Genomic DNA, 15,506 nt, shown 5'->3' with positions numbered 1-15,506 from the left:
GGGTTGAATATGTTACACTGGACTTTTATTGTAGTTATATACTTCAATAACTGGGTCTGCAGTGGCGGGAGTACAGAAAACAGAGAGAAAGTACATGTTATCAGGCAAGATGCGCGGAGTTCCAGTGCCGCTGTTTCAGCAGTCAGTAAATCAGAAAGGTGTTGACGGCACTGTCTGTGGAGCTGGGTTACTTCTGCTTAATTCCAGATCTACTCCTAGCTGTGTGCCCCTGGACAATTTCACTTCTGTTTCTCCAAAATAGAAAGGATCCCAGTACCTACTTCCCAGAGATGTTGGGAAGATTAAATGAGTTAATACACAGGAAGCAACTGAAACAGGCCCAGCATATGTCCTATTATAAACACTGGCTATTTCTCTTTGCTTCGTATCTCAATAAAAACATGAGCCCAAGTTCATCTGAAATTGCCTGAGAGCTCAGGAGGCTCAAATCCTTACTTCCAACGCAAACGTAAGACTGTCCTCCACCATTTCCGACTCTCCACCCCTAGCTCTCATATACCCTCACCTATAGCATCCACACAGTTTACTGACAACGTGGATCAGAATACATACATACGCACCGGCAAGATGTATTCAGAGAACCTCGGGTCCCACCGCAAATCCCTTAGCCTAGGACTAGGTCCTCGCCTGCCCCCCTGAGGTATTAACCAGCACAGCTGCCCTCCTTTCTAGACTCTCCCCTTGTGAATCTGGCAGTGGTGGGCCAGATGGCTAAGCTTCTACAAAACAGGCTTTTTCGTGAAATCACTCAAAACTTTTCAGCGTTTCCCAGTGTTTGAGAGTTGAGTACAAACCTCGCCTGGCACTCTTTGCCTTCAGTGACCTGGGCCTGCTTGCACCTCGAGGCCCACCCAGTCACTGATCCACACTGAAATGCCAAATGCCATACTCCCTCTGCATCCATAATGACCTTTGAGATGTCCTCCCCGCAAGGCATGTATTCCCTGTTGCTCTCTCCCAGTCCAAATCCTGCCCCCTTTGAGAACCCAACTCAAGAACTACTTCTTTTCCATGCTTCCCCCAAGCAGTCCAGTCCCTTCTTCCTCTGACCCTGGCTGATATTTGTACTGTCATCCCTTCTGGCGTGACTTCAAATCAAATACTCTGGCTACCGAGAGACTTGTTCTGTCCCACCTTATGCTTAATGTCCCTACCCCACAACAAAAACTTCTGCGTCTTTAGAATGGGGGCACGTTCTCATTCCTTTGTAACCTCCACACACTCACCTTGGTACTGACTTCTAGTAATTAATTCACACACAGGTTGAGTTGAAGGTCATAATTCCATTCTTACCTTTAACCTCATCCCTTCTGCATGGGTGTCTTTTTGCCTTTCGGATCCTGCTAAATCCACCAGATTGAGTAGGGAGGTCCGTATATTCACAGTCTCATTGCTTTTCTCCATCGACTCTACTGTAATTGTAAAGACTGCATGAGACCGAGAAGATTCTCTATTCATTGACGTCGAGGCCACACGTCTGTTTCTCCATCCTCCAGACAGCACCTAGGCAAAGGGAATATTGCCACAACTTTCAAGTGACACAACAGCAATTTTCAGACTGACAGATTACACAGACAAGAAAATTAGTAAAAATGTAAAACCCTGTATCCAAGGATATACATTTTTCTCATGCACAGGTTTACAAAACTGGCCATTGACTACTGGGTGTTTACCCCAAAGATACAGACGTAGTGAAGAGAAGGGCCATATGCACCCCAATGTTCATAGCAGCAATGTCCACAATAGCTAAATCGTGGAAGGAGCCGAGATGCCCTTCAACAGATGACTGGATTAAGAAGTTGTGGTCCATATATACAATGGAATATTACTCAGCAATCAGAAAGAATGAGTTCTCAACATTTGCTACAACATGGACGGCACTGGAGGAGATAATGCTTAGTGAAATAAGTCAAGCAGAGAAAGACAACTATCATATGATTTCTCTCATCTATGGAACATAAGAACTAGAATGATCAGTAGGGGAAGAAAGGGATAAAGAAAGGGGGGGGTAATCAGAAGGGGGAATGAAACATGAGAGACTATGGACTATGAGAAACAAACTGAGGGCTACAGAGGGGAGGGGGGTGGGGGAATGGGATAGACCGGTGATGGGTAGTAAGGAGGGCACGTATTGCATGGTGCACTGGGTGTTATACGCAACTAATGAATCATCGAGCCTTACATCGAAAACCGGGGATGTACTGTATGGTGACTAACATAATATAATAAAAAATCATTATTAATTAAAAAAAAAAAAAAACCTGGCCATTGTATTAATTCATAAATCATTTCTCAATAAATTTCAAAGCATCTCACAAGACCATATTCTCTGATCCCATGGCAATTAAGAATCAACATGATAAATAAGTTTTAAATTACCATAAATTTGGAAATTCAAATGACATTTCTAAGTGATTCATGGGGCAAAAAAATTATAATGGAAAAATACTTGGATTCATAGAACAATTAAGATATTAAACCTTGTGTGAAGTTTAAGCAATAATAAGTAGTAACTTATAGCATCAAACACTTATATCACAAAAGAAAGGACATAATAATCTAAGCATCCAACTTAAGAAGTTGGAACAAGGAGAGCAGGATGAACCCAAAGAAAAACAAAGAAAACCTTAAAAGAGCAAAGCCATGTAAACAGTATCAACTATGCAAAAAGGGAAAAACAAAACTGTAGTTACAGCAAAGTATTTCAAAAATGAGAATACTGGGAACAGCTTTATGGCCATATATTGGAAAACTGAGAGGAAACTAAATTTTCTAGAAATACAAAACTTCCCAAAACTTCTGACCCAAAAAGAGGTAAAACGCCTCCACGGCTCTAATACAGAATTTTCACACTTGATCTTAGCCAAAACTGCAATGCAATTCCAACCAAAATCTCAACATAATTTTTTTTTAGTACGTATATGTACACACGTAGACACACACACACACTGGGCCACATGTAAAACCTACTTCTTACTATGAGAGTCACAGTTTAAAAAGCGTGAATCAGGAGACTGGCTTGAAGACAGAAGAACAAATTAATGAACTTTGATATATATACATATATATATATATATACACATAATACATGCACACACAGATATTCATACAATGAATTAATTATCAGCAGTGAAGATAAGTGAAATGCAACATGGATAAATTTCATAAACATTGTTGACTTTTAAAAAGTTATAGAAGGGGGCGCCTGGGTGGCACAGCGGTTAAGTGTCTGCCTTTGGCTCAGGGCGTGATCCCAGAGTTCTGGGATCGAGCCCCACATCAGGCTCCTCTGCTAGGAGCCTGCTGCTTCCTCTCCCACTCCCCCTGCTTGTGTTCCCTCTCTCGCTGGCTGTCTCTATCTCTGTCGAATAAATAAATAAACTCTTTAAAAAAATAAAAATTAAAAAAAATTAAAAGTTATAGAAGGCTAAATACAATTTATTAAAACTCAAAAGCAGTCAAAACCAACATTTTCAGAAATACATACGTATGTGATTTAAAAGTGGAAGGAAATGATCATGACATTCAGCACAGTGTTTATGTTTGGGGAGGAGCCAGGGACATGAGATAGGGAGGGGCACAGAGGTAGACAGGATAGTACTGGTGATATCTGGGTCTTGAATTCTTAAGGTCCTCCAAGTTCATTTTAACATAAGCTTAGTAACTTCTATGCATGTGGCAATATTTTGTATGTATTCAATATTACACGATAAAAAAAACTGTTTAAAGTCAGCTGGCTAGATCAGATCCCATAAAAATGGGAATATTTTGTAAATTCCTGTCAAGAGGTTTATTTGCCCCAAGCTGAGTACTCAAAAGAGGTTAGCTTTTGACACCTAACAAGTAAACAAGGGTAGAAAATAAAGGGAAGAGAACAGCCAACTGGTTTAAAAAGCAGCAATCCCAGAAGGCCCTCAAAGGGGCAGCTCCCAGGAAGAACCACTGAAGAAATATGACACTAACGAACTGTCCCCCAGTGACCTGCAGGGTGCCTGACTAGAATGAACAGCACCAAAATCATGCAAAATCATGAGGCTCAGAGTTCTATTTTAACCAAGGGGAGATCTATAAAACAGTCCTATTCTTTTCTGCTTCTCATGAACATTCTGCCTTTACAAAATTATTTTTAGTAGCTCAATTCTTGCTTTTTTTGAGATCGAGGTGCTTTTCACAGCATGCGATGTTGCCTAAGGATCAAGGTGCTCAAGGTGGGGTACCTGATAGGCTTCAGCAGCTGAGGTCACCACCTGTTCCACTGCACCAACAACAAAGACACCCTTCTTGATATGCTCCCTTAAGTACAGTCCAGCTGATGCAGAGTCCAGTAGGTCATAGATCTGCTCATTGTAGATTTCAATAAAGGAGCACTTACAAAGGAAACTCTTTCCGGCTCCAGCCTGGAAAGACAAGCCTCATTTAGACATTTTCTTTGCATGAGTTCATCTGTACATTTTATGAGCAGCACCCTCTCACGTGCTTCACACGGTGTACATTTCCTACATGTTCTTTACACAATACGAGGTACCTAAAAGCCAGTTACAATTCCAGGTAACTAGTGTTAACATATCATTACATCTTAAGGCAGCATCAAACTGTGATCCCAGGAAGCCGAGGTCTCCACAGGTGACTCAGAAGCAAGCCAGGGAGGAGGGACTTGAGCAGTCCAAGATGGGCAATTCCTCCTCCTTAAACTGAGGGATCACTGACATACAACATCATATTAGTGTCAGGTGTACAACATAGTGATTCAATATTTATATATGTTGAGAAATAATCATCACAGTGAGTCTAGTTAACATCCCTCACCACACACGAGTTACAAATTTTTTTCCTTGTGATGAGAAGAGCAATTCCATGTTCATCTGTCATATACTGGACTTCCTCAGAAAGTTTTACTTGCAACAGGTGCTATATTCTTGAAAAGACTGAAGATAATTTATCTCAAAGCCTGTCTAGGATTTTTAACCACAGGAATGTGGGGCACTAAACTTCCTACACTGGCGCCCAAGGTGCATGTCTAACTGTAAAGGTTAGGGATCGTTTCTGCAAAAAAGCAAATGGTAAGCCAATGTCACGTAGCCAAATCCCTGGTATGCATGGAATGGAACATGTAACTTAACTAAGGGCTCCTAAACATGGAATTCACCAAGCTAAAGAAGCAAGCATGAGCAAGGCCCAACCTGAGAGCCCATGGAAGAGGGACGCCCACATCGCCAGCACGATGGAGTCACACCATGTACAAAACAAGCAAACTATGGTCAGGTGGTAGAAGGTGCTGCAAAGGAGTCAAGGATGGACCCATCACCCCGGGGCACCCTCAGGATCTAGAGACGCCTGCGGTCAACTGTGAGCCTACGTGCAGGTAAGTGATGGGACTTAACGAATCTGTTTTCCTCAGTTAAGATTTTCTTTACGCTTTCTCTCTTGCAAAATCTGAGAGCCCAAGAAGCACTACCTTTTTCTTTCTTTTATTCTGAGTTCACAGAGGATGCATGGTTTAGAAACTAAAAATTTTTAGAAAATTAAATTTTAAAATGAATCTTTCTTTTTTCTTAAGAACTGAGAGGTTTTTCTAGGCCACAGCAGCTTATCCACATTGTAGAGTACCACCCATGACCCTCCATGTGTTATGAGCGAATTATTAGTAGCTAACTGCTTGAAACTAGAATTTCACAGAACCACTTTATTTTTTACAAATTTTACCTTCTCTTTTTCACGATCAATTAAGGAAAACAAATACTCAAAACTTCGTGGGATTACTCCTCTCAGGTTATGAGAAAAATGATCAGATTCAGATGGTCCTAAAGAAATGTAAAAAAAATATATATATGTAGCAATTCATCTTTATTCTATAACAGTCCTTCAAAATGGCAATACCGAAAGGAAATTTATACAGAAATAAGATGACACACTGTATAATCACTTCCTTCTTTGTGCCCCCAAACAAGTTAAATTTTAGTCTGAGACTGAATAGAAGTTGCCTATCAACAGGACTGAAAGAAGGGCCCATAACAGCCACTAACGCTGTCTTGATGTGCTATAACCTGCAGTAAGTTAAATGGCCCTTGTAGGGGCACCTGGGTGAGCATCCAACTCTTGGTTTTGGCTCAGGTCATGATCTCGGGGTCTTGAGATGGAGCCCCGCGCTCAGCAGGGAGGCTGCTTGAGATTCTCTCCCTCTGCCCTGCCCCCAAGGGCTCTCTCTAAAATAAATAAATAAATCTTTAAAAAAAATAATAAATGGCCCCTGTAAACTGTAATATATATATTACATTATATAAATTACATTATATATAAATTATATAAATTACAATATATAAATATATAATGGAACTAGAAAAATGCAAGTGAATAAACAAAGAGAACAAATAATATGAGTGTGCAGATAATTTTATAACATTTTCCTGTTAAATAATATACAAAGATATTCAACTTATTCTTTAGTTACCTTCATCATCTCCTGCCTCCTCTATGCCTTAGCGCCTCATCCTGCTTCCCTCCAGCCCCTCCCAATCTAATCTACTCATGTGCCTGAGTAATCCTTTTCATTATACATCAGATCAGGTAGCTCTTCTTTTTAAAAAAACCTTCCAAAATCCCTCATAAAATCCCAAATCCTTGCCACGTCCTACATGACCTGGCCTCAGGGTAAACCCCAACTTACCTCCCTACTACCCCCTTATTCTGGAAAACTCCCCTCCCATGGGTCTTCCTGCTGTTCTTTGAACACTCTTGAGCCTGTTTCCAACTCAGAGCCTACTGCCTGGAAGATGCTTCTCCCAGAGAGTCTCATGGTTCCTTCTTGTTTCACTCAGTACCACTCTTTCTGACTGCAACTCTTACTCAGAAACCATTAAAAACAAAAACAACCCACAACCAAAATTCAACAAGAAAATAAAAAAACGTGAGCAAAGGAAAAAACCTTAACTGAAAAGACAAATGAAAAACCTAGAGAAAAATCTGTTATCAGTATTGTAGACAAAGGACTAACCTCTCTATGTCATAAAAATCTCCACAAATGAGTAGGAAAAAGGCAAGCTAAATTTTTTAATGGGAAAAAAGCTCGAATGGGCATTTTACAGAGAGGCCGTTCAAATGTCCAACAAACATGTAAGGTGTTCAGTTGTCTACAGACATCAGGGAACTGCAAACAAAAACACAATGAGATAATACTACGCATACTCCAGAAGGCTAAAATTTTAAAAACTGACAATACCATGTATAGACAAGGATGTGGAGTTCCTAGAACTTCCATGTATATCCTGACCATATCTACTAAAGCTGATACACATGTAACCATGATCCAGCAATTCCATTCCTAGAAATGAACTTTAAAAAAACACATACAAGAAAAAGCAGTCATGGCTGAATTATACATATGGTCTAAAATTGGAGATAATCCAAATGTCTATCAGCACTAGATTGGAAAACGTGGCAGATCCGTTCAATGATATGTTATAGGGCAATGAATAAACTACTACCATATGCAACAACGTGGGTGAATCTTAGAAACTTAATGCTGAGAGGAAGAGCCAGACATAAGAGTATATACATAAAATTTCATTTCTAGAAGCTTAAAAAAAGGAAAACTAATGATGACAGAGAAATCAGAGTAATACACAATCCAGGGGAAGGGGGTGAGGTAGTTACTGACTGGGAATCTCGATCCAGGTAGAGACTGCACAGATTTATAAATATATAAAAAGTCATTAAACCCAATTCAGAAACTATCTATGGAGTACCTACTCCATGCTCAGCGATGACTGGGAACATAGCTGCAGACATGGACTTGCTATCATGGAACTCACAATCTGACAGAAGCCTGGGGAACAGCCCTACTTTTATGAGGACAACATTGTATATAGAAGTATGCCTTCCCCCAAAATGTACTAGGTGCTTAGGTGCTGTCATCATAGAAAGAGTAGATTAAGCCAGGAAAGGATCATCTTAAATTCACTTACCCATCATCGTAAATGTTTTCCCTGAGCCCGTCTGTCCACTGTAAAAATAAATGTTTTAGACATTATTTTTGCACATGAAACTTAAAAGATTACCCTCCTGTTTTAATATGGTCTACTAGTGCATAAATTTCCCACAAAGATCTTATTTTCTTTCTTTTTAAAAATTATATTAGGTAGGGGTGCTTGCCTGGCTGTCAGTAAAGCATGAAACGCTTGATCTCGGGGTCGTGAGTTCAAGGCCCACATTGGGCATACAGCTTACTTAAAAAAAAAAAAAAAAAATTGAGGGCCGCCTGGGTGGCGCAGTCATTAAGCGTCTGCCTTCGGCTCAGGGCATGATCCCAGTGTTCTGGGTTCGAGCCCCACATCAGGCTTCTCCACTGGGAGCCTGCTTCTTCCTCTCCCACTCCCCCTGCTTGTGTTCCCTCTCTCGCTGGCTGTCTTTCTCTGTCAAATAAATAAATAAAATCTTTAAAAAAAATTGGGGCCACCTGGGTAGCTCAGTCAGTTAAGCATCGGACTTTGGCTCAGGTCATGGTCTCAGGGTTCTGGAATTGAGCCCCGCATCGGGTTCCATGCTTAGTGAGGAGTCTGCCTCTCCCTCTCCCCTCTGCCCCTGCCCCTGCTCGTGCTCTCTGTCTCTCTCAAAAAAATAAATAAAATCTTTAATAAAAAAAATTATACTAGGTGAGAAGTGAATGATTCATTTTCTTTCTCCCCTATTCTACCACCAATAACTACACTGTTAATTGCCTGGTAATGCTTCAGGATTATACAAACACAGCCATCAGAATTTTCATTTAATTTTTATTTATGAAACTGAAACGATGCTCTTCATACTGCTCTGTAATCTGTTTTGTCCTTTAATTTTATCTCAGATATCTTTCTAGGCCAGTAAATAGAGATTTACCTCATTATTTTTAATAGTTACATTGTATATTCCATGCATGCATAATTGATTTAACCAGAAACCACTGGATTTTTGTTTCCAACTTTTTCTATTCTAAATAGACTAGCAGGGATGCCTGGGTGGCTCAGTCAGTTAAGCATCTATCTGCCTTTGGCTCAGGTCACGATCCCAGGGTCCTGGGATCCCACATTGGGATCCTTGCTCAACAGGGAGCCTGCTTCTCCCTCTGCCTGCCACTCCCCCTGCTTGTGCTCTCTCTCTCTCTGGCAAATAAATAAATAAAATTTTTAAAATGAATAAATAAATAAGTTAGCAATTCCTTTCCTAAATTCTGCCTTTAAGGATACTAAAATGTCTTCATTTAAAAATAAAGCAATTTTAAAACTCCTTATGCTATAGGCCTGATTTTGTATGTAGTGTTATATCTTCTCCATTACCCCCAAGAAACAAGAGTAACAAAAACTAAAACTAAAAATGTTATGCTTAAGATAGATATCAATCAGGGTGTCAAATGTCTTTAGCTTGGATTCACACAACAAATATAAAAAAATTTTGAGGTGGGCCTGGGTGGCTCAGTCAGTTAAGCGTCTGCCTTCGGCTCAGGTCATGATCCCAGGGTCCTGGGATCCAGCCCCACATCGGGCTCCCTGCTCAGTGGGGAGTCTGCTTCTCCCTCTCCCTTTCCCCCCTCCCCTCTTGCACTCTCTCTCCCTCTCTGTGTCAAATGAATAAATCTTTAAAATCTTTAAAAATTTTTTTGAATTCATTTTTTGTTTAAATGCCCCAAAAGGGGGCGCCTGGGTGGCTCAGTCGTTAAGCGTCCACCTTCAGCTCAGGTCATGATCCCAGAGTTCTGGGATCGAGCCCCACATCAGGCTCCTCTGCTGTGAGCCTGCTTCTTCCTCTCCCACTCCCCCTGCTTGTGTTCCCTCTCTCGCTGGCTGTCTCTATCTCTGTTGAATAAATAAATAAAATCTTTAAAAAAATAAAATAAAATAAAAATATAAAAAAAATAAATGCCCCAAAAGATAAAACAAAACAACCAACCAAACAGAAAAACCCAGTATGATCTAGTTGTTTACCTCTTCCTTTTAGAAGTAGTAAAAAAAAGTTCTTTAGTAATACAGAAAGAGAAGTGGTTATTATTGAGTCCCCTACTTGAGAGTGAAGGGAATGCTATTAATAATCACCCTACAATTGGAACTGTCTTAGGTAAACCAAAAAGTATGTTCCCCAGCCAGTAAATCAAACACTCATTTCTTTCCAAGTGTTTCTCATTTCTACTTTCTTCTAGCAAAAGCAATTTTCATTAAGTTATTAATGAATATGTTACAAATTAAACATAATTAGTATGCCTACAAGGTCTTCAAAGACAAAAGTTCTAAAGATAATATAATCTCTGCCAAATGTGGCTCTTATTTCAAATTCACCTTTGAACTTTACCACTCAAAATATTCTGTGGGGGAAAAAAATCTGTTTTCTGTTAAGAAGACAGATGAGAAAATAGGTTATCTGTTTCACTGCTAAAGAGAGAACATTTAGTTTTTCTGAAGACAACTGAAAAGTAAGCAGGAAAAGCAAAGGCAAATTTTCAAGGATGTATGTGCAATATGAGCCTAAATTTTACACTTTTTAATGCATTTTCTATTTTCCTGTGCCTTGAACCAATTATAGATGAACCAAGGGCACATGCACACAAGGCACCAGCTGCTCAAATGTCTTATATAATTCACTACATTGTTAAATAGTTCTAGAAAAGTCTACTGCTAAGAAAAAAATTATACTACAAATTATATTCCTATTTATAAAATAAATCCGAAATGATACTAAAATTCACCTTGTATAATTGCCAAGGTCACAGTGTTTTCTGGACCTCCATCTTACATTCCAACATTAAATCTATAGCAATATTTTAAGGCTGTCAACATTGAGAAATTCAGGACCATGACTCACTTTAAACATACATTTGGAAAACAATTTGGCAGTTGCTCATAAGGTTAATCATAGACTTACCATATGGTCTGGCAACTGCATTCCTAGGGATTTACTCAAATGATTTGAAAACTTATGTTCACATAAAAACCAATATTCAAACATTTGTAGCAATTTATTCATAATCACTAAAAACTGGAAGCAACTAAGACATCCTATCACAAGGAAATAGATTAAAAAACCGTGATACATCCATATAATAAACTACTATTCAGAAAAGAAAAAAAAAGGAATGTTATTGATGTATGCAACAACACAGGCGAATCCTAAAGGCATTTTTACTAAGAGAAAAGAAGCCAGATCCAAAAGGTTACATGTTGTTACAAATCCATTCATATGGCACTCTGGCAAAGGCAGAACTATAGGAACAGAAAATATATGAATGTACCCTGGATGTCAGGGGTTGGGGAAAGGGCGAGTGGCTGACTGTAAGGGGGACAAACAGGGGAAACTTTTAAGGTGAAGGAATTGTCCTCCTCAGTGCTGGGTGTTAAATACACGACCCTCTCCACCTGTCAAGACACTATATAACTGTGTATCACAAAGGGTGAAATTTAAGGCATGCAAACTAAAAAAAAAAGCAAAACACATCAACCAGGATGTCAGCGGTCCAGGATGGAATGCACGTAACTACATTACAAGAGCATGACGTAACTGCACTAAAGTGGGTGGACAGCAAAGGAGCTGACCTAAGTAACTTTAGAAAAGGAGGTTTTGACTGGAAATCGTAAGGCTAAAAAAAAAACCAAAGAAGAAGAAGAACTGTACATCAACACTGTCCTCAGTAAGTTTGTTTCTCACAGGGATACAGGATAACAATTCTGAAAGCGCTTTACGTGGGCACTGGGGCTGAACAAATAAGTGAAGGGCTGATGGAAGGTGGGAGCCAGCACTCTCACTGCCAGCAAGGCAAGTTACAGATAAACAAAAAAGAAAGGTTAGAATGAGCCAGTGTGGATTCTAAACCCTTGGATTAGAGTCAGAGACCTAAGCATGAACTCATGTTTAGCTCGATGTATATACAAATGGATATATACAGGAACAATTACAGACACGCCTATATACATGACTTAGTATACAGACATTTATCACCTAGCTGTCTGCGGAGAAGACCTAGGAGCACTGACACTCCAGTAGCAACAACACCTAGTGCCCACATCTTGGTTCCTAAATACCGTCCTCCAATAAAAGGAACCAGGGCTCCTTGGCGAAATGGCTGAGTCTCAGCCTGGGACAGGGAAAACACAGATGAGCCAGGAGCAGCCTGGAGCATCATACAGTAAGGAAGTGCTCGAGCAAAAGGACGTGACATGTCAAAGGGACACAGAAACCAACCTCCCACAGCTCCCAATGGCCCAGCTAGGACAACATGAGCAATAAGATAAAAAGAATATATTGGATTATAACTCCAAGTAAAAATAAATAAATGGGGGAGAAGAGACAAATCTTCCTCACAGAAGAATTCCAAATAATCTATGTAGATATTCTCCTCTCCAGGAGGTAGAGTTTAATCCCCTCCACCTTGATTACCCCAGTGGGGCCAATCCGATCACATGAATCTATAAAAGTAGGGAAACTGTCCCAGCCGTAGTGAGAGGGAGATGTGACTGAGAAAGAAGAGTCGGAGGGCTGCATGTTGTTGGCTTCAATGACAGAGAAAGGGGGCTGTACCCACGCAGTTTGAGTGGCCTCTGAAAGGTGGAAAAGGCAAGGAAATGGAATTCCCCCTACAGCCTCCAGAAAGGAACACAGCCCTGCCAACACTTCTATTGTAGCTCAGTGAGACTTCGGACTTAAGAACCGAAAGATAATAAATTTGTATTGTTTCAAGTCACTAAGTTTGTAGTATTGATTACAGCAGCTAGAGGAAGAAGCACTTAACTATGGTACCCTTGTATAAGGACAGAGCCAGGAACTTACTATGCAAAGATGGTACCGTTATAACCGCTCATGCAAGATTCCACAATGCCCTTGGCCACAGCTGAGAACACGGACTCCTACAAATGTAAGCACCAAACATTTTAACATTTCCTAGAAATGAAAACACTTTCCTAAACTACATTCAAAAACAGAATAAAAATAATGTGCTTAGATTTTTCAACACCTGTGGTAGTATGAAAATTGCAATCACTACAGAAAAAAGGTTAAAACATATAAAATGATAAAACATTAGACCAGTATGTCCATTAATCTCGTATACAATTATAGATTTAAAATCTTACATCTACAATTTATACAGAATTTTGTTCAGCACATTGCATGCAAATATTATACTGGTATTAGCATCAAATACATGGCCCTATATGTTCTTCTGTGTTTTCTTACCAGCTTATACTAAATAATCAATACCTGATTTTTATTTTCATTTTTACATATAAGTAGATGCAATCTTATCAACAGGCAATAATTCCTAAACCTGCATTGTCTAATACCATAGCCATGAGCCACATGTGGCTACTGAGCACCTGAAACGTGGCTAGTCCAACCTGAGATGTATTGTAAGTATAAAATATACACCAGATTTGGAAAACTGAACGTGAATAAAAAGAGTGGAAAATATTTCATTAATAATTTGCTTTATATTGATTACATGTGGAAATGATATTTTGGACATACTGGATTAAATAAAATATAGGATTAAAATTAAGTTTACCTGTTTCTTTTTTACTTTTTGTCAACATGGCTACTAGAAAATTTTAAATTATATATGTGACTAACTTTATATTTCCATTGATCAGCCATGTCCTAGTTGAAAAAAGATCTAAAGATCTAAATGTCTCACCAAAACCATCATGTGTGTAAGGGAATAATCAAGATCTGTGATGTCCAATACAACAGCCATTAACCATATGTGGCTATTTAAATTCAAATTAATTAAAATTAAACAAAATGTAAAAGTCAGGTCCTTAGACGCACTAGCTACATTTCAAGTGCTCCATGGCCATATGCAGTTAGTGTATCTGAGAAACTAAATTTTAGATTTTATTTAATCTTAATAAATTCAAACTTAAATAACTACATGTGGCTAGAGGCTATTGTAACGGACAGCGCAGATATAGAACACTTCCCTCATTACGGAAAGTTCTAATGGATAGCGTCGACTAGATCTTAACTAAATTGTCTAATTAGAAAAAGTTACTGACATCACAGTCGTCTTAAACCTGTTACTCTCTACTATGGACTGAATGTTTGTGTTTCTCCTCCAAATTTGTATGTTGAAACCCTAATCCCCAATGTGATGGTATCTGGAGATAGGTCTTTCGGAAGATAATTAGGTCATAAGGGTAGAGCCCTTGTGATGGGAGTAGCATCCCTCTAAGAGACACGAGAGAATTTGCTTTCTCTCTCTCCACAGTGAGAAGGCAGCTGTCTCCAAGCCAGGAAGCAAGTCCTTACCAGACACTGGATCTCCTGGCCTGGATCTTTGAATTCCGAACCTCCAGAACAGTGAGAAATAAGTGTTTGCTGTTTAAGCCACCTGGTTTTGGTATCTTGTTATAGCAGCTACAATTAAGACCCTCTCCCTAAGCTATGAAGTTCAACTAGACTTAGCAATCGTCCAAGTGGCCCTGAAAAATACACCTCCACTAACCTCCATCACTGGATGGTGAGCGAAAGTAAAGCAGGCCTGTCATTCTGGTACAAAGTTTGATGAAAGAAGAAAAATAATAAAATTTAATTTAAAATATTTTAAATTACATTAAATCTCAAATATTTACATGTTTGAGTGTCCTTATCTGAAATCTATCAAACTAAAGAGACCAGAAATGAAATCCTCACAAATAACAGAATCTTATCCAAATGGAAAGTTAAGTTTCCAAAACTGTCTTTACCTGAGTGGTGTGCATGTCTGCAACATGATCGAACGTGAAGGTCTTGGGCTCAGGGTTGGAGTGAAGCCGGAGAGTGGTAGAGGAGAGCACAGATAAGCATAAGTTTTGCTCTCCATCAGCTGATCCAGAACCTTCTGTAGGTGGACGAATTCGCACAAAAACTTTGATGGCGTCACCTTCATTACTAAAGACAAGAAGTGTACCAGCCTAAGTTTACTGGAGAAAACTAAAAAAGGATCTGAGTCTCCTATAGCCTCTAATGTTTCCATACTGAGTTTTCCCCAAAAAGCCCCAAATCTACCCGCTAACATTTACCTCTTCTAAAAGAGTATCACATGACTCACACCCTTTACTGGTTTGCTCCATGATACTCATCTTCATAAGCTTTTATTTGAAATCAACTGAAAGAGAGTTGATTCCACGGAGCTCCAAGCATGTCTGCTTGTCTGATTTCCCTCTTGATAGCAGTAATAAAATAAGTCACCCCAAGGGAGAATGATGTTACTGATTCCATCTTTTAGCCTGAAAGGTGAGAGGATGGGGGGAGGGTTGGGGAGGAAGTGTGATGTTTCCAGATTTCTAGGTAGCTGAGGACCAAGCTTAATTCTGAAACAAGCACCCCTTACTATGCTAAATGGTTGTTTTAGGAATACCACATCCCTAATTTTTTTGGTCTCATCAACGAGATTTTTTTCCTTACCTTGGTTGGTTAGACTGACAATTTGTCACATTGCGTAACTCAGCTAGAAAAAAAGACAAGAAATTACTACAGGCACTTAAAATTGCACT

At 39.4% G+C, this 15,506-nt stretch overlaps 1 protein-coding gene across 1 annotated transcript in view; it reads right to left on the bottom strand.

Annotated features, from left to right (window-relative positions):
* KIF15 (kinesin family member 15) overlaps nt 1-15,506 on the bottom strand; it is a 65,495-nt gene that overhangs the window by 39,962 nt on the left and 10,027 nt on the right. Inside the window, exons 2-8 of the mRNA XM_026500628.4 lie at nt 15,418-15,460; nt 14,718-14,901; nt 12,805-12,881; nt 7,983-8,020; nt 5,725-5,822; nt 4,239-4,418; nt 1,315-1,524 (exon numbers count right to left, since the gene is read on the bottom strand). Of these exons, the coding sequence (XP_026356413.1) occupies nt 1,315-1,524; nt 4,239-4,418; nt 5,725-5,822; nt 7,983-8,020; nt 12,805-12,881; nt 14,718-14,901; nt 15,418-15,460 (830 nt within the window). The remainder of the gene's footprint in view (nt 1-1,314; nt 1,525-4,238; nt 4,419-5,724; nt 5,823-7,982; nt 8,021-12,804; nt 12,882-14,717; nt 14,902-15,417; nt 15,461-15,506) is intronic.

This window comes from Ursus arctos, unplaced genomic scaffold (genome assembly GCF_023065955.2).
Source record: "Ursus arctos isolate Adak ecotype North America unplaced genomic scaffold, UrsArc2.0 scaffold_14, whole genome shotgun sequence".
NCBI classification, from domain to species: domain Eukaryota; kingdom Metazoa; phylum Chordata; class Mammalia; order Carnivora; family Ursidae; genus Ursus; species Ursus arctos.
The sequence above is the reverse complement of the archived record's forward strand: the minus strand, read 5'-3'. Positions and strand labels throughout refer to the sequence as shown.